We start from the raw sequence: 24,282 nt of genomic DNA, 5'->3' as shown, positions 1-24,282 counted from the left end.
GACGGCGAACTGGGGACCGGCTACGGGGACCGGGCACCGGCAGCGGGAACTGGGCTTCGGGACCGGATAACGGGCACCGACACCGGCTGTGGGGCACGGGCTTCTGACTGCCAGGCACCGGCACCGGCGACAACAGCGGGACCTGGAGTCCGGGACCGCGGATGGGGGTCTGGGAACCGGCTACCGGGACCGGCAACCGAGCACCGGATAAAGGGCACCGGGACCGTCTGCGGGTTCTGGGCAGCGGCGACAACACCGGGACCGGGAACCGGGGAGCGGGGAGGGGGCGCTCGGAACCGGGGACAACACCGGGACCGGGACCGGGCACCAGCACCACCAGCGGGACCGGGAACCGGGAGGGGGCCCCGGGCTCCGGTAACGGCCCCGCCCGGGCCCGGGGGCGGTTGGCGGGGGTGATGGGGGGGGTGGGGATGTTTTGGGGAGGGGGCGGGGCCCGGGGCCGCTCCCGCGCGCAGGCGCGGAGGGGGGGGGGCACGGGGGAGGAGGGCCCGGTGTCCGCCCACGCGTGTCCCCTCCCCCGCCGTGTCACCGTCGCCTCCCGGTGCTGTCCCCGGTGCTGAAGTCAGCCCCGCCCCCTCCCCTCCCGTGTCACCTCCCACGCCCGTGTGCCGGTGTCCCCAGGCCGGTGTCACCCCCTCGGTGTGCCGGTGTCCCCAGTTCGGTGTCACCCCCTCTGTGTCACCCCCTTCGGTGTCCCGGTGTCCCCAGTTCGGTGTCACCCCCTCTGTGTCACCCCCTTCGGTGTCCCGGTGTCCCCAGTTCGGTGTCTGTCCCCCCCTCCGTGTGCCGGTGCCACCCCCTCGGTGTCCCCACCCCGTGTCACCCCCCACCCCCCCCCCGGTGTCGCGGTGTCCCCGGCCCCGTGTCACCTCCTTTCACGTCCCGCTGTCCCCCTCGTGTCCCCCCCCTCGTCGTGGCAACGAGTCGGTGACAGCCGAGGTGGCACTGCCACACCCCCCCCCCCCCCCCTTCTCGAGGGGTGGCACCTGGGGGGACACGGGGGGTGGCTTTGGGGACATCCCGCGGTGACACTTTGGGGACACGGGGCAGGTGGGGACCCCCTTTTGGGGTCACAGGGCAGGGGCAGGTGGCTTTGGGGACACGCCCACGGTGGCACTTTGGGGACATCCCGCGGTGGCACTTTGGGGACACGGGGCAGGAGGGGACCCCCCTTTTGGGGTCACAGGGCAGGTGGCTTTGGGGACATCCCGTGGTGGCACTATGGGGTCACGGGGCAGGTGGCTTTGGGGACATCACACGGTGGCACTTTGGGGACACGGGGCAGGTGGCTTTGGGGACATCCCGCGGTGGCACTTTGGGGACATCCCGCGGTGGCACTTTGGGGACACGGGGCAGGTGGCTTTGGGGACATCCCGCGGTGGCACTTTGGGGACATCCCATGGTGGCACTATGGGGACACAGGGCAGGTGGCGACCCCCTTTTGGGGTCACAGGGCAGGTGGCCTCGGGAACACCCCTGCAGTGGCACTTTGGGGTCACGGGGCAGGTGGCTTTGGGGACATCACACGGTGGCACTTTGGGGACATCCCGCGGTGGCACTTTGGGGTCACGGGGCAGGTGGCTTTGGGGACATCCCGCGGTGGCACTTTGGGGTCACAGGCCAGGTGGCGACCCCCTTTTGGGGTCACAGGCCAGGTGGCCTCAGGGACACCCCCACGGCGACATTTTGGGGTCCCAGGCCAGGTGGCTTTGGGGGCATCCCGCGGTGACACTTTGGGGTCATGGGGCAGGTGGCTTTGGGGACATCACGCGGTGGCACTTTGGGGTCACAGGCCAGGTGGCTTTGGGGCATCCCGCGGTGACACTTTGGGGTCACAGGCCAGGTGGCTTTGGGGACATCCCGTGGTGGCACTTTGGGGTCACGGGGCAGGTGGCTTTGGGGACATCACGCGGTGGCACTTTGGGGACATCCCGTGGTGACACTTTGGGGTCACGGGGCAGGTGGGGACCCCCCTTTTGGGGTCACAGGGCAGGTGGCCTCGGGGACACCCCCGCGGTGGCACTTTGGGGACACGGGGCAGGTGGCTTTGGGGACATCACACGGTGGCACTTTGGGGTCCCAGGCCAGGTGGCTTTGGGGGCATCCCGCGGTGACACTTTGGGGACATCCCACGGTGGCACTTTGGGGTCACAGGGCAGGTGGCTTTGGGGACATCCCACGGTGACACTTTGGGGTCCCAGGCCAGGTGGCTTTGGGGCATCCCGCGGTGGCACTTTGGGGTCACAGGCCAGGTGGCTTTGGGGACATCCCGTGGTGACACTTTGGGGTCACAGGGCAGGATGGGACCCCCTTTTGGGGTCACAGGGCAGGTGGCCTCGGGAACACCCCTGCGGTGGCACTTTGGGGTCACGGGGCAGGTGGCTTTGGGGACATCCCACGGTGGCACTTTGGGGACATCCCGCAGTGACACTTTGGGGTCACAGGCCAGGTGGCTTTGGGGGCATCCCGCGGTGACACTTTGGGGACATCCCACGGTGGCACTTTGGGGTCACAGGCCAGGTGGCTTTGGGGACATCCCGTGGTGACACTTTGGGGTCACAGGGCAGGATGGGACCCCCTTTTGGGGTCACAGGGCAGGTGGCACTTTGGGGACACCCCCGCGGTGGCACTTTGGGGACACGGGGCAGGTGGCTTTGGGGACATCCCGAGGTGACACTTTGGGGACATCCCGCGGTGACACTTTGGGGACACGGCACTCACCTGGCCAAGGGGGCGGGGCCCCCCCACCCCCAATAATTCACTCACAACAGCCAAATTCGGATCCCAAAAATCCCTTTTTTTTTTTTTTTAATTTTTCCCACCGTGGGGGAAAATTTCCAGGAATTTTTGGCCTTTTCCTTCTCCAAATCCTACAGCTCCCAAAACCCCGAGAGTCCCCCCAAAATCCTGGGATCCCCCAAAAAATCCTGGTCCCCCTTTTCCGGGGGGAATTCCTGCTCCAGACCCTGGAGCTCCCCACGGGTTCCCAAAGGGGGATCCCACCCCAAATCCATCCCAGGGACCCCAAATCCATCCTAGGGATCCCCCCAGATTTTTGGGGTTCAAGGGGGGGGGTCCCGGAGGTGTCACAGGAATTCCACAGCCCCCCAAAACCTCTGAGACCCCCCCTCAAATTCCACTGAACCCCCTTTTCCACAGGTGAAGAGGGTCCCAAAGGGGGGGAACGACCCTAAATCCATCCCAGGGACCCCAAATCCATCCCGGGGGCGCCCCCACACCAGAATGGGGCTCAGGGGGATTTGGGGGGGGGCTCAAGAGAACCCCAAAATCCTGCTCTGGGAATGCAGAGATGTCCAGGAGTTCCACAGAGGTGAGGGGAGTCCCAAAGAAGGGGGGAACGGTGACAAATCCTTCCACGGGACCCCAAATCCTTCCACAGGACCCCAAATCCTTCCCGGGGGCCCCAAATCCCTCGGGGGGGGACCCCAAATCCCTGGGGGGGGTCACAGGAGCCGCTCCTGGCTGCTCTCCAGCTGCTGCTGCTGCTGCTCCCGCCAGTGCCGGAAGCGTTTGGTTTTGGGGTGCAGGAACTGCACCACGTCCATGGGCACGCGCACCGTGTCCAAACCGTTCACCTGGGGACCCCAAAAACACCCCAAAAACACCTGAGTCACCCCAAAAACACCCCAAAACCACCTGAGTCACCCCAAAAACACACCAAAACCACCTGAGTCACCCCAAAAACACCTGAGTCACCCCAAAAACACCCCAAAACCACCTGAGTCACCCCAAAAACACACCAAAACCACCTGAGCCACCCCAAAACCACCTGAGTCACCCCAAAAACACCCCCAGGGCACCATGGCCATGGGCACCCGCACCGTATCCAAACCGTTCACCTGGGGACCCCAAAACCACCTGAGCCACCCCAAAAACACCCCATAAACACTAGAACCACCCCAAAACCACCTGAGCCACCCTAAAACCACCTGAGTCACCCCAAAAACACCCCAAAACCACCTGAGCCACCCTAAAACCACCTGAGTCACCCCAAAAACACCCCAAAACCACCTGAGTCACCCCAAAACCACCCGAGCCACCCTAAAACCACCTGAGTCACCCCAAAAACACCCCAAAACCACCTGAGTCACCCCAAAACCACCTGAGCCACCCCAAAACCACCCCAAAACCACCTGAGCCACCCCAAAACCACCTGAGCCACCCCAAAACCACCCCAAAACCACCTGAGCCACCCTAAAACCACCTGAGTCACCCCAAAAACACCCCAAAACCACCTGAGCCACCCCGAAACCACCTGAGTCACCCCAAAAACACCCCAAAACCACCTGAGCCACCCCAAAACCACCTGAGTCACCCCAAAAACACCCCAAAACCACCTGAGTCACCCCAAAAACACCTGAGCCACCCTAAAACCACCCGAGCCACCCCAGAAACACCCCAAAACCACCTGAGTCACCCCAAAACCACCTGAACCACCCCAAAACCACCTGAGCCACTCTAAAACCACCCCAAAACCACCTGAGTCACCCCAAAAACACCCCAAAACCACCTGAGTCACCCCAAAAAGACCTGAGTCACCCCAAAAACACCCCAAAAACACCTAAGTCACCCCAAAAACACCCCCAGAGCACCACGGCCATGGGCACCCGCACTGTATCCAAACCGTTCACCTGGGGACCCCAAAAACACCTGAGCCACCCCAAAACCACCCCCAGAGTACCACAGCGGTGGGCACCCGCACTGTGTCCACACCGTTCACCTGGGGACCCCAAAAACACCTGAGACACCCCAAAAACACCAGAGTCACCCCAAATACACCCCAAAACCACCTGAGTCACCCCAAAAACACACCAAAACCACCTGAGCCACCCCAAAACCACCTGAGTCACCCCAAAAACACCCCCAGGGCACCATGGCCATGGGCACCTGCACCGTATCCAAACCGTTCACCTGGGGACCCCAAAACCACCTGAGCCACCCCAAAAACACCCCATAAACACTAGAACCACCCCAAAACCACCCCAAAACCACCTGAGCCACCCCAAAACCACTTGAGCCACCCCAAAAACACTAGAACCACTCCAAAAACACCCCAAAACCACCTGAGCCACGCCAAAACCACCCGAGCCACCCCAAAAACACCCCAAAACCACCTGAGCCACTCCAAAAACACCCCATAAACACTAGAACCACCCCAAAACCACCCCAAAACCACCTGAGTCACCCCAAAACCACCCCAAAACCACCTGAGTCACCCCAAAACCACCCGAGCCACCCCAAAACCACCCCAAAACCACCTGAGTCACCCCAAAACCACCTGAGCCACCCCAAAACCACCTGAGCCACCCCAAAACCACCCCAAAACACCTAAAGGGAGAGGAGGGAAATGGGGAGGAAATGAGGGGGAGACGGGGATGAAGTGGAAGGGAAATTGGGGGAAATGAGGAAGCAAAGGGGGAAGAGGGAGGGAAATGGGGCGCACGGGGTCCCCCCTGTCCCCTCACCGTGACGTCACACCAGAAGTGTCCCCAGCGCGTGATGGGCTCCGGGGGCAGCCGCAGGGCGTGGGGCGGCACGAACACCCCGAGCTGGCACGGGAGCAGAGCAGGATGGCACCCCAAATCCAGGGATGGCACCCCAAATCCAGGGATGGCACCCCAAATCCTGGGATGGCACCCCAAATCCAGGGATGGCACCCCAAACCCTGGGATTACACCCCAAATCCTGGGATGGCACCCCAAACCCCGGGATGGCACCCCAAACCCCGGGATGGCACCCCAAATCCAGGGATGGCACCCCAAACCCCGGGATGGCACCCCAAATCCTGGGATTACACCCCAAATCCAGGGATGGCACCCCAAATCCAGGGATGGCACCCCAAACCCCGGGATGGTACCCCAAACCCCGGGATAGCACCCCAAATCCAGGGATGGCACCCCAAACCCCGGGATGGCACCCCAAATCCAGGGATGGCACCCCAAATCCAGGGATGGCACCCCAAACCCCGGGATTGCACCCCAAACCCCGGGATGGCACCCCAAATCCAGGGATGGCACCCCAAACCCCGGGATGGCACCCCAAATCCAGGGATGGCACCCCAAATCCAGGGATGGCACCCCAAACCCCGGGATTGCACCCCAAACCCCGGGATGGCACCCCAAATCCAGGGATGGCACCCCAAATCCTGGGATGGCACCCCAAATCCAGGGATGGCACCCCAAACCCCGGGATTGCACCCCAAACCCGGGGATTGCACCCCAAACCCCAGGACTGCACCCCAAATCCTGGGATTGCACCCCAAACCCCGGGATTGCACCCCAAATCCCGAGATTTCACTCCAAATCCCAGGAATGCACCCCAAACCCCAGAACTGCACCCCAAATCCTGGGATTGCACCCCAAACCCCAGGACTGCACCCCAAATCCCGAGATTTCACTCCAAATCCCAGGAATGCATGCCAAATCCTGGGATTGCACCCCAAATCCCGGGATTGCACCCCAAATCCAGAGATGTCACCCCAAATCCTGGGATTGCACCCCAAACCCCAGGACTGCACGCCAAATCCTGGGATTGCACCCCAAATCCAGGGATTGCACCCCAAATCCGGGGATGGCACCCTAAATCCCAGGACTGCACCCCAAACCCCTGGACTGCACCCCAAATCCCGGGATGTCACCCCAAATCCCGGGATGTCACCCCAAACCCCAGGACTGCACCCCAAATCCCGAAATTGCACCCCAAACCCCGGGACTGCACCCCAAATCCCGAGATTTCACTCCAAACCCCAGGACTGCACCCCAAATGCCGGGAGTGCACCCCAAATCCTGGGATTGCACCCCAAATCCCAAGATTTCAACTCAAACCCCAGGACTGCACCCCAAATGCCGAGATTTCACTCCAAACCCTGGGACTGCACCCCAAATCCCGGGATTGCACCCCAAATCCCAGGAGCTGGGGCAGGCACAGCCCCCCCAGACCCTCCTCCAGCCCCATCTCGGGATTTATCCTAAATCCCACAAAACCCCACAGAGCTGGAGCTGCTCCAGGGCCTGTCCCAGCCACCCCCAGACCCTTCAGGAACCCCAAATCCGGGGATTTGACCCCAAAACCCAGGAAGAGATGCAGGGTAGAGCCCCCCAAACCCTTTGGGAATGACCCCAAATCCTGGGAGCGATCCCAATTCTTGGGAATGACCCCAAATCCTGGGAGCAGGGCTGGCCAAAACCCCCAAACCCTCTGGAAAAACTCAAAGCCTTGGGGAATGACCCCAAATCCCAGGAATGGCCCCAAAACCTGGGAATGATCCCAAATCCCGGGAGTGACCCCAAAACCCAGGAATGGCCCCAAAAGCCAGGAACAGTCCCAAAACCCAGAAATGGCCCCAAAAACCCAGGAATGGCCCCAAAAACCCAGAAATGGCCCCAAAAACCCAGAAATGGCCCCAAAAACCCAGGAACAGTCCCAAATCCCAGAAATGGCCCCAAAAACCCAGGAATGGCCCCAAAACATGGGAATGATCCCAAAACCCAATGGAATGAGAGTGACCCTAAAACCCAGAAAGGGCCCCAAACCCAGGGAGCCACCCCAAATCCCGGGAGCAGGGCTGGCCTGAACCCCCCAAATCCTTCGGGAATGACCCCAAACCCTGGGATTTGACCCCGGGAATGGCGAAAATCCCAGAAATCCCAAAAACCCCAGAAATCCCGCTCACGTTCTTGAGGAAGTGCCGGGCTACGATGTCGGGGTTGAGCTCCCAGCTCACGTTGTTCTTCATCCCCACCTGGAGCCGGCAGCGCCGCAGGAATTCCAGGGTCTGGGAAAGCGGGAAAGGGCTCCAGGAACGGGGGGAATTCCGGAGATTTTGGGGTTTTTGGGATGGAGGACCCCGCTCACCTTCTGCCCGCTCTGGGTTTGGGGTTCCTTCAGTTTCCCCTGCTGCGCCAGCTGGGGGGAAATGGGAAAATGGGAATTAGGGGGGAGTGGGATTGAGGGAATGGGGGAAAATGGGGGGAAAATTGGGATTGAGGAGGGGAAATGGGGGAAAAATGGGATTGAGGAGGGGAAATGGGGGAAAAGGGGATTGAGGAGGGAAAATGGGGGGATATGGGATTGAGGAGGGAAAATGGGGAAATGGGATTGAGGAGGGGAAATGGGGAAAATGGGATTGAGGAGGGAAAATGGGGAAAATGGGATTGAGGAGGGAAAATTGGGAAAATGGGATTGAGGAGGGGAAATGGGGAAAATGGGATTGAGGAGGGAAAATGGGGAAAATGGGATTGAGGAGGGAAAATGGGGAAAATGGGATTGAGGAGGGGAAATGGGGAAAATGGGATTGAGGAGGGGAAATGGCAAAAAAAATGGGATTGAGGAGGGGAAATGGAGAAAATGGGATTGAGGAGGGGAAAATGGGCAAAATAGGATTGAGGAGGGGAAAATGGGGAAAATGGGATTTAGGAGGGGAAATGGGGAAAATAGGATTGAGGAGGGAAAATGGCAAAAAAAATGGGATTGAGGAGGGGAAATGGGATTGAGGAGGGAAAATGGGGGAAAATGGGATTTAGGAAGGGAAATGAGGAAAAATGGGATTAAATAGGGAAAATGGGGGAAATGGGATTGAGGAGGAGAAATGGGGGAAAATGGGATTTAGGAAGGGAAATGAGGAAAAATGGGATTAAATAGGGAAAATGGGGGAAATGGGATTGAGGAGGGAAAATGGGGAAAATTGGATTGAGGAGGGAAAATGGGGAAAATGGGATTGAGGAGGGGAAATGGGGAAAATGGGATTGAGGAGGGAAAATGGAGAAAAATGGGATTTAGGAGGAAAAATGGGACTGAGAAGGGAAAATGGGGGGAAAATGGGATTTAGAAGGCAAAAAAGGGAAGATTTGATTCTGGGGGAAAAATGAGATTTAGGAAGGAAAATGGGAAAAAAATGGGGGGAAAACGGGATTTAGGAGGGGAAAAAAGGGAAAAACAGGATTGAGGGAAGAAAATGGGAGGACTTGGGATTGAGAAGGGAAAATGGTGGGAAAATGGGATTTATAAAGATAAATGGGAAAATGGAAACTGAGGAAGAGAAATGGAAGGAAAGAGATGGAGGAAAAGTGGGAAAAACAGGGATTGAGGAGGAAAAAAGGGAAAAGGCCAGGGATGGAAGAGGATAACGGGGAAGGAATCGTGCCTGGCAAGGCCAGGAGGGTTCTCCCCTCATCCCAAAGCAATTTTTTAGGGATCAAGGCTCCCCAGAGGAATTTTTTAAGGATCAAGCCTCACCCTGGGATTGCACTCCTATGGAAAGCAGCAGCTCCCATCCCAAAAATCCCCCAAAAGGCGTGTGGGCTGATCCCCAAAGAGCCCTTCAAGCCCAATTCCTGGGTTTTCCCAGGTCTGGGAAGGTTTGGAGAAGCCCCTGAGGAGCTGCTGACCTCCTTCTCCTCCTGGAAGATGCGGAGGTTCTCCGGGGACGGGTACACGGCCAGGCCCTGGGGAAGGAGCTTGTTCCTGCCCAGGCTCTTCCTCACGCTCACCACGTCCCCACGGCTGCCCAGATCTGCCAGGAAAATTGGGAAAAGCCACCTGGGAGTGCTGGGAAATCCCAGCTCCCGCGGCAGCTTGGGGGTGTCCAGCCCAAGGAGGGTAAAATCCAGGGATTTGATTAAAAAATTCCTTGAAATTAAAAGAGAAATTTCATGGAGTTGTTTGGTTTGCGAGTCAAAAACACAGCTGGGAGTGGTGGAAAATCCCAGCCCCTGTGGCATGGTCTGGGTTCCATCGCAAGGGGGTTAAATTCCATGGATTTGATAGAAATTCCATGAAATTAACCTGAAATTCCACAAATTTAACAGGAATTCCATGGAATTGTTGGGTTTGGGGGGTCAAAAATGCACACGGAATTCCCAGGAAGATCTGGGAATGAGGAATTCCTGGGAAGGGCCAGGAATTCAGGGATCCCATGGATCCCCGGGAGTGGCGGGGCACACAGAATTCCTGGGAATGGCACACAGAATTCCCAAGAAAGGCTGGGTGCACAGAATTCCTGGGAATGGCACACAGAATTCCCAAGAAAGGCTGGGTGCACAGAATTCCTGGGAATGGCACACAGAATTCCTGGGAATGGCACACAGAATTTCCAGGAATGGCACACAGAATTCCTGGGAATGGCACACAGAATTCCCAAGAAAGGCTGGGTGCACAGAATTCCCAGGAATGGCACACAGAATTCCCAAGAAGGGCACACAGAATTCCCAGGAAGGGCACACAGAATTCCCAGGAAGGGCACACAGAATTCCTGGGAATGGCACACAGAATTCCCAGGAAGGGCACACAGAATTCCCGGGAATGGCACACAGAATTCCTGGGAAGGGCACACAGAATTCCTGGGAAGGGCACACAGAATTCCCAGGAATGGCACACAGAATTTCCAGGAACGGCACACAGAATTTCCAGGAAGGGCACACAGATTCCCAAGAAAGGCTGGGTGCAGAGAAATCCTGGGAATGCCACACATAATTCCCGGGAAGGGCACACAGAATTCCCAACAAGGGCACACAGAATTCCCAGGAAGGGCATACAGAATTCCCAGGAATGGCACACAGAATTCCCAAGAAGGGCACACAGAATTCCTGGGAATGGCACACAGAATTCCCAGGAAGGGCACACAGAATTCCCAGGAACGGAACACAGAATTCCCAGGAATGGAACACAGAATTCCTGGGAAGGGCACACAGAATTCCCAGGAAGGGCACACAGAATTCCCAAGAAAGGCTGGGTGCAGAGAAATCCTGGGAATGCCAAACATAATTCCCGGGAAGGGCACACAGAATTCCCAACAAGGGCACACAGAATTCCCAGGAAGGGCATACAGAATTCCTGGGAATGGCACACAGAATTCCTGGGAATGGAACACAGAATTTCCAGGAATGGCACACAGAATTCCTGGGAATGGCACACAGAATTCCCAAGAAAGGCTGGGTGCACAGAATTCCCAAGAAGGGCACACAGAATTCCTGGGAATGGCACACGGAATTCACAAGATGGGCACACAGAATTCCTGGGAATGGCACACAGAACTCCCAGGGATGGCACACAGAATTCCCAAGAAAGGCTGGGTGCACAGAATTCCTGGGAATGGCACACAGAATTCCTGGGAATGGCACACAGAATTTCCAGAAATGGCCCACAGAATTCCCAAGAAGGGCACACAGAATTCCTGGGAATGGCACACAGAATTCCCGGGAACGGAACACAGAATTCCCAGGAATGGAACACAGAATTCCCAGGAACGGCACACAGAATTCCCAAGAAGGGCACACAGAATTCCCGGGCAGGGCACACGGCATTCCCGGGAATGTCACACGGCGCTCCCGGCTCCCGGCTGGCTCACCCTGCACGGCGCGGGTCAGCAGCAGCTCCATGTCCCCCCGGGGCAGGTGCTTCCCGTCCCGCAGCAGCCGGAACACGCGGTGCCGCCGCGGGTGCAGCCGGGGCGCCGCGCCCACCCGGCTCAGCGGCACCGGCCACACGCGCTGCACCACCACCGAGCCCTGCGGGATGGAACGTTCTGGAGGGATCCCACGGGAATGGGGAACCGAGCCCTGCGGGGATGGAATGTTCTGGAGGGATCCCATGGGAACGGGCACCGAGCCCTGCGGGATGGAACGTTCTGGAGGGATCCCATGGGAACGGGGCACTGAGCCCTGTGAGGATGGAATGTTCTGGAAGGGTCCCACTGGAATGGGGAACCAAGCCCTGCGGGGATGGAATGTTCTGGAAGGGTCCCACTGGAATGGGGAACCGAGCCCTGCGGGGATGGAATGTTCTGGAAGGGTCCCACAGGAACGGGCACCGAGCCCTGCGGGAGGGAACGTTCTGGAGGGATCCCACTGGAATGGGGAACCGAGCCCGGTGAGGATGGAATGTTCTGGAAGGGTCCCACTGGAATGGGGAACCGAGCCCTGCGGGATGGAACGTTCTGGAGGGATCCCATGGGAATGGGGAACCGAGCCCGGTGAGGATGGAATGTTCTGGAAGGGTCCCATGGGAACGGAGAACCGAGCCCTGTGAGGATGGAATGTTCTGGAGGGATCCCACTGGAATGGGGAACCGAGCCCGGTGAGGATGGAATGTTCTGGAGGGATCCCACTGGAATGGGGAACCGAGCCCGGTGAGGATGGAATGTTCTGGAAGGGTCCCACAGGAACGGGCACCGAGCCCTGCGGGATGGAATGTTCTGGAAGGGTCCCACAGGAACGGGCACCAAGCCCTGCGGGATGGAATGTTCTGGAAGGGTCCCATGGGAACGGGGCACCGAGCCCTGCAGGATGGAATGTTCTGGAAGGGTCCCATGGGAATGGGGCACCGAGCCCTGCAGGGATGGAATGTTCTGGAAGGATCCCATGGGAATGGGCACCGAGCCCTGCGAGGATGGAATGTTCTGGAACGGTCCCATGGGAACGGGCACCGAGCCCTGTGAGGATGGAATGTTCTAGAGGGATCCCACGGGAACGGGGCACTGAGCCCTGCGGGATGGAATGTTCTGGAGGGATCCCACTGGAATGGGGCACCGAGCCCTGCAGGGATGGAATGTTCTGGAAGGATCCCATGGGAATGGGCACCGAGCCCTGCGAGGATGGAATGTTCTGGAACGGTCCCATGGGAACGGGCACCGAGCCCTGTGAGGATGGAATGTTCTAGAGGGATCCCATGGGAACGGGGCACTGAGCCCTGCGGGATGGAATGTTCTGGAAGGGTCCCATGGGAACAGGGCACTGAGCCCTGTGAGGATGGAATGTTCTGGAGGGATCCCACAGGAACGGGGCACCGAGCCCTGCGGGATGGAATGTTCTGGAAGGGTCCCACGGGAACGGGCACCAAGCCCTGTGAGGATGGAATGTTCTGGAACGGTCCCACAGGAACGGGCACCAAGCCCTGCGGGATGGAACGTTCTGGAGGGATCCCATGGGAATGGGCACCAAGCCCTGCGGGATGGAACGTTCTGGAGGGATCCCATGGGAATGGGCACCAAGCCCTGTGGGATGGAACGTTCTGGAGGGATCCCATGGGAACGGGGCACCAAGCCCTGCAGGATAGAACGTTCTGGAATGGTCCCACAGGAACGGGCACTGAGCCCTGCGGGGTTCCAGAACGTTCCCATACCAAGGGGGGGTTATGGGGTCAGGGGGGGCCCTCGTGGGGGATTGCAGATCCTGAGGGAACCTCAACCGGGGCTTATGGGGCCGGGTACGGGGGCTGTGGGGTCTATAGGGCTCCATAAGGGGGATATGGGGTCTATAGGGTCTGTGGGGTCTATAGGGCTCCATAAGGGGGATATGGGGTCTATAGGGTCTGTGGGGTCTATAGGGCTCCATAAGGGGGATATGGGGTCTATAGGGTCTGTGGGGTCTATAGGGTTCCATAATGGGGATATGGGGTCTATAGGGTCTGTGGGGTCTATAGGGTTCCATAATGGGGATATGGGGTCTATAGGGTCTGTGGGGTCTATAGGGTTCCATAATGGGGATATGGGGTCTATAGGGTGTATGGGGTCTATAGGGTCCCACAACAGGGCTATGGGGCCTATAAGGTTCCATAAAGGGGTTATGGGGTCTCTAGGGTCTATGGGGTCTATAGGGTTCTATTACAGGTCTATGGGGTCTATAAGGTTCCATAAGAGGGCTATAGGGTCTATAGGGGCTGTGGGGCCTATATGGTTCCATAATGGGGTTACAGGGTCTATAAGGTTCTATAACAGGGCTATGGAGTCTATGGGGTCTATAGGGTTCTATAACAGGGTTATGGGGTCTATAGGGGCTGTGGGGCCTATTTGGTTCCATAATGGGGTTATAGGGTCTATAAGGTTCTATAACAGAGTTATGGGGTCTATAGGGTTCTATAACAGGGCTATAGGGTCTATAGGGTTCTATAACAGGGCTATAGGGTCTATAGGGGCTGTGGGGTCTATAGGGCTTATAGGGTTCTATAACAGGGTTATGGGGTCTATGGGGTCTATAGGGTTCTATAACAGGGCTATAGGGTCTATAGGGGCTGTGGGGCCTATTTGGTTCCATAATGGGGTTATAGGGTCTATAAGGTTCTATAACAGAGTTATGGGGTTTATAGGGTTCTATAACAGGGCTATAGGGTCTATAGGGTTCTATAACAGGGCTATAGGGTCTATAACAGCTGTGGGGTCTATAGGGCCTATAGGGTTCTATAAAAGGGTTCTATAACAGGGTTATGGGGTCTATGGGGTCTATAGGGTTCTATAACAGGGTTATGGGGTCTATAGGGGCTGTGGGGCCTATATGGTTCCATAATGGGGTCTATAGGGTCTATAAGGTTCTATAACAGGGTTATGGGGTCTAGAGGGGCTATAGGGTCTATGGGGCCTATAGGGCTCTGTATCAGGGTCTATGGGGTCTATAGGGTCTATGGGGCCTATAGGGCTCTATATCAGGCTCTATGGGGTCTATAGGGGCTATGGGGCCTATAGGGCTCTGTATCAGGGTCTATGGGGTCTACAGGGGCTATGGGGCCTATAGGTCTCTGTATCAGGGTCTATGGGGGCTATAGGGTCTATGGGGCCTATAGGGCTCTGTATCAGGGTCTATGGGGGCTATAGGGTCTATGGGGCCTATAGGGCTCTGTATCAGGGTCTATGGGGTCTATAGGGTCTATGGGGTCTATAGGGCTCTGTATCAGGGTCTATGGGGTCTACAGGGTCTATCGGGCCTATAGGGCTCTATAACGGGTTATGGGGCCGGCTCAGCGCCCGTCCCGCCGCCCCCGCTACCGACCCCAGGACAACTCCCGGCCCCCTCATCCCCGGGGCCGTTCCGCCCTGGCTCAAAGCCCGATCCCCTCCCCCGGTAGCAACCCTCAGGTGCCCCCGCCATTCCCGGTGCCCGCGCCCTCACCGGGCCATGGCTCAGGCTCAGGGCCCGTTCCCCCGCCATTCCCGGTGCCCGCGCCCTCACCGGCCCATGGCTCAGGCTCAGGGCCCGTTCCCCCGCCATTCCCGGTGCCCGCGCCCTCACCGGGCCATGGCTCAGGCTCAGGGCCCGTTCCCCCGCCATTCCCGGTGCCCGCGCCCTCACCGGGCCATGGCTCAGGCTCAGGGCCCGTTCCCCCGCCATTCCCGGTGCCCGCGCCCTCACCGGGCCATGGCTCAGGCTCAGGGCCCGTTCCCCCGCCATTCCCGGTGCCCGCGCCCTCACCGGGCCATGGCTCAGGCTCAGGGCCCGGCTCAGCGCCCGTCCCGCCGCCCCCGGGGCCAACATGGCGGCTCTTCTCCCTCGGCGCCGAAGACCCCGCGCTGTCCGCACTGCGCCTGCGCAGAGCCCGGCGCGGCTGCCCTGGCGCGCCTGCGCGGAACGCTCGCACCGGCGCGCAAGGACCCCACCGGGGGCTGCCCGCGGCGCGCCTGCGCCCGGTTCCCGCCGGGAGCCGCCGCGGCGGAGACGGAGCGCTGAGAAACCTTCAACTTTATTAACTCAGAACCACAATTAGTGCAACGGAACAGCAAAACAAGGCGAGAGAACCGGGAACTCCCGGTAACGGAAGGGGCACCGCCGGCCATCGGCCCCGGCGTTTCGTGTCCCGACAAGAGGCACAAGCGGAGATCCCCGCGATTTGTCGGTCCGGCCTACCGGAGGGCTCCGGAGAGGGGACTGCACGCGGTGGTGGCACCGGGAGCTGCTTCGGTCACCGTGATGGGGTCACGGGGAGCGGGCGACCCCCGGGTCACCTCAAGGGTGGCACCGGGAGCGGCTCCCGGTGGCACCGGGAGCGGGCAGCTTCAGGTGACCGTGACAGCGTCCCCGGGCACGGCGGCGGCTGCGGGACCGGGAATGGATCAGGGGGATCCCGACACCGTTCCCGGGGCAGGGAGAGGGACACACCGGGAACGGCGTCACCGGGACGCCCCGGGCTCACCGGGCAGGCTGAGGCAGGACAGGGTCCCGGGGCTGTCCCCGGGTTCTGGCGGGCTCGGGATGGAGGCGCAGCCGAGATTGTCCTGCCCGGGAAAAGCGGGATGAGCCCTCCCGGGACACCGGCACCGGGAGGGGACAACGGGAGGGGACACCGGGAGCAGCTCACCGGGGGCTCCTCGGGGGGCCCGGGCACGGCGTAGCCCAAACGCACCAGCTCTGCTCCCACGTCCAGGCTCTGCGGGGACACCGGAGTGGGGACGGGGACGGGGACAGGGGACACTTGGGGACACGGGACACACCTGTCCTGGCTCTGGGGACACTTGGGGACATGGGGACACACCTGTCCTGGCTCTGGGGACACGGGGACACACCTGTCCGTGGCTCTGGGGACACGGGGACACGGGGACACACCTGTCCTGGCTCTGGGGACACTTGGGGACACGGGGACACACCTGTCCTGGCTCTGGGGACACTTGGGGACACGGGGACACACCTGTCCGTGGCTCTGGGGACACTTGGGGACACGGGGACACACCTGTCCGTGGCTCTGGGGACACGGGGACATACCTGTCCATGGCTCTGGGGACACTTGGGGACACTGTGACACACCTGTCCGTGGCTCTGGGCGAAGAGGCGCAGGCGGGGCCGCGGGCAGGGCCCGGCCGGGCCGTAGCTGCAGATCCGCGCCACCAGCGGCGACCACCGGGCACAGCCAGTGAGGCGCTCAAACTCCTCCAGGGCCGCCTCGGGCCACGAGCCACCTGTGGGGACACAGGGACATGGGGACAGCTGTGACACAGGGACAGGGGAGCCACTCAAAATCCTCCAGGGCCACCTGTGGGGACACAGGGACATGGGGACAGGGGTGACACAGGGACAGGGGAGCCACTCAAAATCCTCCAGGGCCACCTGTGGGGACACAGGGACATGGGGACAGGGGTGACACAGGGACAGGGGAGCCACTCAAAATCCTCCAGGGCCACCTGTGGGGACACGGGGACAGGGGTGACACAGGGACAGGGGAGCCACTCAAGCTCCTCCAGGGCCGCCTCGGGCCACGAGCCACCTGTGGGGACACGGGGACAGGGGTGACACAGGGACAGCTGTGACACAGGGACAGGGGAGCCACTCAAAATCCTCCAGGGCCACCTGTGGGGACACGGGGAGAGCTGTGACACAGGGACAGGGGTGACACAGGGACAGGGGAGCCACTCAAACTCGTCAAGGGCCACCTCGGGCCATGAGCCACCTGTGGGGACATGGGGACAGGGGTGACACCGGGACACACAGTGGACATCGGGATACCGGATACACTGGGACAGCAGGACAGTGGTGACAGCAGGACAGCGGTGACACCGGGACACCAGACACACTGGGACAGCGGTGACATGGCCTGGGGACAGGCCATGTGCCATCCCACGAGGGGACAGGGCTGTGTCCCACTCCCCAGGAGGTGACAGGGACATGTGCCACCCCCCAGGAGGTGACAAGGCCATGTGCCACCCCCCAGGAGGTGACAAGGCCATGTGCCACCCACCAGGAGAGGACAGGGACATGTGCCATCCCCCAGGAGGTGACAGGGCCATTTCCCACCCACCAGGAGGTGACAAGGCCGTGTGCCGCCCACCAGGAGAGGACAGGGACATGTGCCACCCCCCAGGAGGTGACAAGGCCATGTGCCACTCACCAGGAGGTGACAGGGACATGTGCCACCCCCCAGGAGGTGACAGGGACATGTGCCACCCACCAGGAGAGGACAAGGCCATGTGCCACCCCCCAGGAGGTGACAGGGACATGTGCCACCCACCAGGAGAGGACAAGGCCATGTGCCACCCCCCAGGAGGTGACAGGGACATGTGCCACCCCCCAGGAGGTGACAAGGCCATGTGCCACCCCCCAGGAGAGGACAAGGCCATGTGCCACCCACCAGGAGGTGACAGGGACATGTGCCACCCCCCAGGAGGTGACAGGGACATGTGCCACCCCCCAGGAGGGGACAGGAGTGTCACCCCACTCACCGTTGGGGACAATCCCGGCCAGGCTGCACTCGATGGCCTGGAAGGGCAGGCTCAGGAAGTCGCTCCTGCAAGGACACGGTGAGGGCACTGCCAGGGGACAGGGACATTATCCCAGGGGACAGGGACATTCTCCCGGCAGTGCCACCCCCTGCCACACCTGAGGGCCCGCAGAGCCTCGGGGGGGGCCTCGCCGTTGTCCCCAAAGTCCACGTAGTACAGGTCCAGGTGGCCGTTGTCCAGCGTCCCCAGGACACGCGCCCGGTACCACTCGCCGTCGTCCAGGTACGGAGCGGCCACGATGTCCCCGGGACGGACGGACGGCGGTGGCACCTGGGGACATGGGGACACTCAGGGGACACAGGAGGGACACGGGATGGGGAGGGGACACAGGATAGGGGACGGTGCTGGGAGAGGAGGGGACATGGGGACACTCAGGGGGGTTGCTGTGGTAGAAGTGCCCCATCTTGGCCGTGAACTTTTCCAGTGCTGGGACACAGGGGACACAGACAGGACACAGGGGACATCGAGGGGACACTGAGGGGACACCAGGGACTCACGGGGGGGCTGCTCTGGTAGAAGTGGCCCATCTCAGCTGTCAGCTTGTCCAGCTGCAGGCTGCGTGTGCCCAGCAGCTGGATCCAGAAGTGCCCGGGGCTCTCGGCCGCCGACACGTACACGTCCAGGTGCTCGTCCGCGGGGAAGCTGAAATCCGGGCTGGGCACTGCGGGAGCCCCAAGCAGGGAAAGCCACCCGGATCTACCTGGGATCCACTGAAACCCACCTGAAATCTACCTGGGATCCACTGAAATCTACCTGAAATCTACCTGAAATCCACTGGAATCCACTGAAATCTACCTGGAATCCACTGAAATTCACCAAAATCCAATGAAATCTACCTGAAATCCACCTGGAATCTACCTGGAATCCACTGAAATCTACCTGGAATGCACTGAAATCTACCTGAAATCCAGTGGAATCCACTGAAATCCACCTGAAATCTACCTGGGATCCACTGAAGTCTACCTGAAATCTACCTGAAATCCACTGGAATCCACTGAAACCTACCTGGAATCCACTGAAATTCACCAAAACCCATCAAAATCCAATGAAATCTACCTGAAATCCACCTGAAATCCACCTGAAATCTACCTGAAATCTACCTGGAATCCACTGAAATCTACCTGGAATGCACTGAAATCTACCTGGAATCTACCTGAAATCCACTGGAATCCACTGAAATCTATCTGGAATCCTCTGAAATCCACCTGAAATCTACCTGGGATCCACTAAAATCTACCTGAAATCTACCTGAAATCCACTGGAATCCACTGAAATCTACCTGGGATGCACTGAAATCCACCTGAAATCCACTGACATCTACTGGAAATCCACTGAAATTCACCAAATCCACTGAAATCTACCTAGAATCCACTGAAATTCCCTCAAAATCCACTGAAATCTACTGAAATCTACCTGGAATCCACTGAAATCCACCTGAAGTGCACTGGAATCCACTGGAATCTACCTGGGATGCACTGAAATCCACCAAAATCCACTGAAATCTACCTGAAATCCACCTGAAATCTACCTGGAATCCACTGAAATCCACCTGAAATCCACTGACATCTACTGGAAATCCACTGAAATTCACCAAATCCACTGAAATCTGCCTGGAATCCTCTGAAATCTACCTAGAATCCACTGAAATTCACTCAAAATCCACTGAAATCTACCTGGAATCCACTGAAATCTGCCTGAAATCCACCTGAAATCTACCTGGAATCCACTGAAATCCACTGCAATCTACCCAAAGTCCACTGAAATCCACCCCGAATCCCACCAGGACAGCCACGGCACGGGGGAACCCTGAAATCAGTGAAACCCACTGAAATCCACCCAAAACCCACCCGAAATCCCACCGGGACAGCCACAGCATGGGGGAATCCTGAAATCCCCCCAAATCCTTCCCACACCCCGAAATTCCCAGGAAATCCACCCCCACCCGCGATTCCCAGCGGGAACCGCCCCAGCGCCGCTCTCACCCTCGAACTTGGCCACGGGCGGCTCCTCGCCCCCGTCCCCGGGCTCCTCGCCCCCATCCAGCGGCTCCGGGCCCGTCTCCATCCCCTCGCTCCCCGCCGGTGTTTCCGGGCCGGCCGCCGGTGCCCAGTTCACATCCCAGCACTCCTGCCAGCCCCCGGGGCTCCCGGGGGGACCGGCGGGCGGCCCCGGCGGCTCCCGGCGGTTGCCCAGGGGCTGCTTCCGCGGGCACCGCGCGGCCGCCGCCTGCGCCAGCTCCCGGCGGAACGCCTTGTCCTCCGACAGCTTCTCCATGATCAGCTTCTGCCGACGGCACCGGGGTGGGGTGAGGACGAGGAGGCTCCGCGGGGCTTACGGCGGCCCCAAACCCCAAAAGCGGCGAGCCGCGCTCACCTTGGCCGCGTCCACCTCTTTGCGCGTCCCCAGCAGGCGGATGATGCGCAGCGGGGCCAGGCTGGCGTCGGGCTCGTGGCCGCAGTCCACGCGAGCCCCCGAGCTCCGGCAGATGCCCCGCACCGTCTCCCCGCCGCGGCCTGAGGGCGTCGGGAGCGTCCCCGGAGGGGTCCCCGGGGGAAATGAGGGGTGGGGAGGAGCGGGGACAGGGGGTTTGGGGCGGTTCTCAAAGGGAAATGAGGCCTGGGGGAAGGGCAGGGTCTGGGGGTGGGAAGGGAGTCTGCGATTTGGGGTTCCCGCAGGATTTGGGGTGTCCCTGTGGCTATGGAAGGTTCCCCGCAGGATTTGGGGCTGTGGGAGGTTTTGGGGTGCCCCATATTGATGATCCTGCCCACAGCCCGCTGGGGCACGCGCAGTTGCTTGGTACCCTAGGATTTGGGGTTCCATGTGGATTTGGGGTATCCCAGGGGGTACAGAAGGTTCCCCCCAGGTTTTGGGGTGCCCCATACCGATGATCCTGCCCACAGCCCGCTGGGTCACATGGAACTCCATGACACCCTGGGATTTGGGGTTCCCTGTGGATTTGGGGTGTCCCTGTGGCTATGGAAGGTTCCCCCCAAGTTTTGGGGTGTCCCGTACCGATGATCCTGCCCACAGCCCGCTGGGGCACGCGCAGCTGCTCGGCCACGGGCGCGCTGTCGGCCACGATGCGCAGCACGGCCGCCCTGGCCCGGCACACCTGGCCCGGCGAGCCCGAGATCTGCACCAGGGACTGGCCCCCTTCCTCCTCCTCCTCCTCCTCCTCCACGTCGATGTGGGCTCCCGTCTCCTGCCTCAGCTGCGGGGAGAGCGGGGATGCGGCATTCCCGGTGCTCCCGGTGCTTCTAACGCTCCCGGTTCTCCCAACGCTCTCGGTACTCCTGGCGCTCCTAGTGCTTCCAGTGCTCCCAGTTCCCCCAGTGCTCCCAGTTCCCCCAGTTCTCCCAGTTGCCCCAGTGGTCCCGGTTCTCCCAGTTCCCCCAGTGTCCCCAGTAGTCCTGGTGCCCCCAGTTCCCCCGGTGCTCCCAGTACTCCCAGTGCCCCCAGTTCTCCCGGTGCCCCCAGTTCTCCCAGTTCCCCCAGTGTCCCCAGTTCCTCCCAGTGTCCCCAGTTCTCCCAGTGTCCCCAGTTCCTCCCAGTGTCCCCAGTTCTCCCAGTTCCCCCAGTGTCCCCAGCTCTCCTGGTGCCCCCAGTTCTCCCGGTGCCCCCAGTTCTCCCAGTTCTCCTGGTGCCCCCAGTTCTCCCAGTTCCCCCAGTGTCCCCAGTTCTCCTGGTGCCCCCAGTACTCCCGGTGCCCCCAGTACTCCCGGTGCCCCTAGTTCTCCCAGTTCCCCCAGTGTCCCCAGTTCCCCCAGTGTCCCCAGTTCTCCTGGTGCCCCCAGTACTCCCGGTGCCCCCAGTACTCCCGGTGCCCCCAGTACTCCCGGTGCCCCCAGTTCCCCCACTGCTCCCAGTTCCCCCAGTGCTCCCGGTGCTCCCAGTTCCCCCAGTTCTCCCAGTTGCCCCAGTGCTCCTGGTGCTCCCAGTTCCCCTAGTTTTCCCAGTTGCCCCAGTGCTCCCGGTGCTCCCAGTTCCCCCAGTTCTCCCAGTTGCCCCAGTGCTCCCGGTGCTCCCAGTTCCCCCGGTGTCCCCAGCTCTCCTGGTGCCTCCAGTTCTCCCGGTGCCCCCAGTTGCCCCAGTGCCCCCAGTTGCCCCAGTGCCCCCACTTCCTCCAGTGTCCCCAGTTCTCCCGGTGCCCCCAGTTCTCCCGGTGCCCCCAGTTCTCCCAGTGCCCCCAGTTCCCCCAGTACTCCCGGTGCCCCCAGTTTTCCCAGTTGCCCCAGTGCTCCCAGTTTTCCCAGTTCCCCCACTTCTCCCAGTGCTCCCAGTTCCCCCACTGCTCCCAGTTCCCCCACTGCTCCCGGTGCTCCCAGTTCCCCCAGTTCTCCCAGTTGCCCCAGTGCTCCCGGTGCTCCCAGTTGCCCCAGTGTCCCCAGCTCTCCTGGTGCCCCCAGTTCTCCCGGTGCCCCCAGTTCCCTCAGTGCTCCCAGTTCCCCCAGTCCCTCCCAGTGCCCCCAGTTCCCATCCCGGCCGCCCCCACCTGGTTGATGGTGGCTCCCCGGCGGCCGATCAGTGATTTCAGGGCCGTGCGGGGCACCCTCACCCCCACCTCCAGCTCCTCGTCCGCCACCAGCGTCACCTGCGCCTCTGCGGGGACACGGGTGGGTCCCCAGAGGGGTCACGGAGGGGCTGGGACCCCCCGCCCCGTTCCACAGAGAATTCCCAGCGGGAAAAGTGACTCCAAGGGGCCCCCACTCGCCAGAGAGTCCCAAAAGGGTCCCCAAAAGTGTCCCCAAGGTGCTCCTAAAAGGGTCCCCAGAGGGTCACAAAGGGACAGGGACATCCCTGGGAATTCCGCGTGGGACAAGTGACTCCAGTGGGCCCCCACTTGCCAGGGAGTCCTCAGAGGGCCCCAAAAGGTCCCCAAAGTGTCCCCAAAGGGTCCCCAGAGTGTCCCCAGGGTGTCCCCAGGGTGCTCCTAAAGGGTCCCCAGAAGGTCACAAAGGGACGGGGACATCCCTGAGGAGGTCACGATGGAATTCCCCGTGGGAAAAGTAACTCCAAGGGGTCCCTACACCCCGGGGGATCCCCAAAGTGTCCCCAAGGTGTCCCCAAAGTGTCCCCAAGGTGTCCCCAGGGTGTCCCCAAGATGTCCCCAGGGTGTCCCCAAGATGTCCCCAGGGTGTCCCCAGGGTGTCCCCGAAGGGACAGGGACCTCCCTGGGGAGCACACAAGGGAATTCCCAGTGGGAAAAGCGACTCCCGCAGCCTCCCCCTCCCCGCGGAGCGCCGCGAGGGAGCTCCCGGGGGTACCGGAGGGGGGAAGGTCAGGCCCCGGTGTGGAACCCGCACCCACCTCGGCTCTCCCGGTAGCGCCGGTACAGGATGTAGAACACGGTGGCCGCGGCCGGGACGCCCAGGAGCAGGGCGGTTTTCTGCAGGCTGCTCAGGCTGTGCACGGAGCCGCGTCCCGCCATCGCCGGCTGCGGACGGGGCTTACCGGACCGTTACCGGGGGGTTACCGAGGGATTAGCGGGAGCCCACCGGGAGCGTGGGGAGGGACACGGTGCGGCCCGCCGCGCTGCGCCCCCCACCCCGGGGACTCCCCGGCCGTCTCCCCCCAGCCGTACCCTCACGGAGGGCTCGGCTCCGGGCGCGCCGGTGCAGGCCCCGGGCCCGGTGCAGCAGCAGCGGAGCCCCCGCAGCCACCTGGGCCGCGCCCCCCGGGTGGTCTCACGGTACCTGCAGCTGGCGGGGCCACCTCCCGGCCCCGGTTCGACCCTGGTTCGGCCCGGCCCGGCCCCGAAAGGCCCCGGTTCGGGCCCGGCCCCGGTTCGGGCCCGGTGTAGTCCCGGTGCCGCCGCCGCCTCCCGCGCACCGCCGCTGGCCACGCCTCCTCCCGCTGTCCACCAATCACATCGCGGCTCCTCCCCCTCAGCCAATCACAGCGCAGCCTCGCACCGCTCCCACCCAATCACCGCCTGCGGAGCAGCGGCCAATCCCCGCAAGGTCTCCTGCAGGAGGGGCGGGAAATAACGGGAATAAAGCAGCCAATCAGCGTCGAGTAGCGGAGCGATGAACCAATCAGTGAGCCAGAAACTGCGAATACCCGCCTTCTGATTTGAGTGACAGACACGGGAGCCTATAGCGGCTCAGAGCGCTGAGCGGGGCGGGGCTCTAATGCCGCTCCCGGTGTCCCCGCGTGTCCCCCGTGACGGAGCCCACGGACACGCGGTCCCCAAAATCGCCTTTATTCCAATCAAACGCGGCCGCTCCCCACTGAGCCCCCGTCACCGCGTGGGAGCCGTGGGACAGCCC

At 61.0% G+C, this 24,282-nt stretch overlaps 2 protein-coding genes across 6 annotated transcripts; both read right to left on the bottom strand.

The window, feature by feature from the left end:
* Nucleotides 1-3,212: 3,212 nt before the first annotated feature.
* Nucleotides 3,213-15,364, bottom strand: MRPL9 (mitochondrial ribosomal protein L9). Of its 5 annotated transcripts, none has more exons than XM_068174991.1 (7): nt 15,159-15,317; nt 11,387-11,546; nt 9,429-9,553; nt 7,897-7,947; nt 7,715-7,816; nt 5,508-5,591; nt 3,213-3,617 (listed from the first exon to the last, which is right to left on the bottom strand). In XM_068174991.1, the coding sequence occupies exons 1-7, from the start codon at nt 15,279-15,281 to the stop codon at nt 3,486-3,488; spliced, it is 777 nt and encodes a 258-aa protein (XP_068031092.1). In that variant the 5' UTR covers nt 15,282-15,317; the 3' UTR covers nt 3,213-3,485. The 5 variants fall into 5 exon arrangements, with proteins under 5 accessions (XP_068031092.1, XP_068031090.1, XP_068031094.1 ...); XM_068174989.1 differs by lacking the exon at nt 15,159-15,317 and adding an exon at nt 14,919-15,145 and having other exon boundaries at nt 3,410-3,617; XM_068174993.1 differs by having other exon boundaries at nt 3,412-3,617; nt 15,219-15,364.
* Nucleotides 15,365-15,467: 103 nt separating this feature from the next.
* TDRKH (tudor and KH domain containing) lies at nt 15,468-23,518 on the bottom strand. The gene is made up of 12 exons (XM_068174952.1): nt 23,321-23,518; nt 22,506-22,612; nt 21,026-21,224; nt 20,387-20,526; nt 19,996-20,296; nt 18,511-18,674; nt 18,111-18,283; nt 17,954-18,018; nt 16,545-16,696; nt 16,102-16,170; nt 15,738-16,018; nt 15,468-15,657 (listed from the first exon to the last, which is right to left on the bottom strand). The coding sequence occupies exons 1-11, from the start codon at nt 23,439-23,441 to the stop codon at nt 15,914-15,916; spliced, it is 1,596 nt and encodes a 531-aa protein (XP_068031053.1). The 5' UTR covers nt 23,442-23,518; the 3' UTR covers nt 15,468-15,657; nt 15,738-15,913.
* Nucleotides 23,519-24,282: the final 764 nt, after the last annotated feature.

The sequence above is a fragment of the Anomalospiza imberbis genome, chromosome 29, assembly GCF_031753505.1.
Source record: "Anomalospiza imberbis isolate Cuckoo-Finch-1a 21T00152 chromosome 29, ASM3175350v1, whole genome shotgun sequence".
Taxonomy (NCBI): Eukaryota; Metazoa; Chordata; class Aves; order Passeriformes; family Viduidae; genus Anomalospiza; species Anomalospiza imberbis.
Note: the sequence above shows the minus strand (reverse complement) of the source record. Positions and strands in the feature narration are given on the sequence as shown.

What these genes read in the sequence shown, in the direction of transcription:
- MRPL9 (XM_068174989.1), bottom strand. Translation starts at nt 15,137, where the DNA reads ATGGCGGGGGAACGGGCCCTGAGCCTGAGCCATGGCCCGGTGAGGGCG. An exon ending in AAACCCAGAGCGGGCAGAAG is followed by an intron (nt 7,817 to 7,896) that starts GTGAGCGGGGTC and finishes CCGCTTTCCCAG; the next exon opens with ACCCTGGAATTCCTGCGGCG. An exon ending in ACTTCTGGTGTGACGTCACG is followed by an intron (nt 3,618 to 5,507) that starts GTGAGGGGACAG and finishes TGGGGTCCCCAG; the next exon opens with GTGAACGGTTTGGACACGGT.
- TDRKH (XM_068174952.1), bottom strand. Translation starts at nt 23,441, where the DNA reads ATGGCGGGACGCGGCTCCGTGCACAGCCTGAGCAGCCTGCAGAAAACC. An exon ending in AAGAGGTGGACGCGGCCAAG is followed by an intron (nt 20,297 to 20,386) that starts GTGAGCGCGGCT and finishes TGCCGTCGGCAG; the next exon opens with AAGCTGATCATGGAGAAGCT. An exon ending in GAGGCTCTGCGGGCCCTCAG is followed by an intron (nt 18,019 to 18,110) that starts GTGTGGCAGGGG and finishes GTGTCCTTGCAG; the next exon opens with GAGCGACTTCCTGAGCCTGC.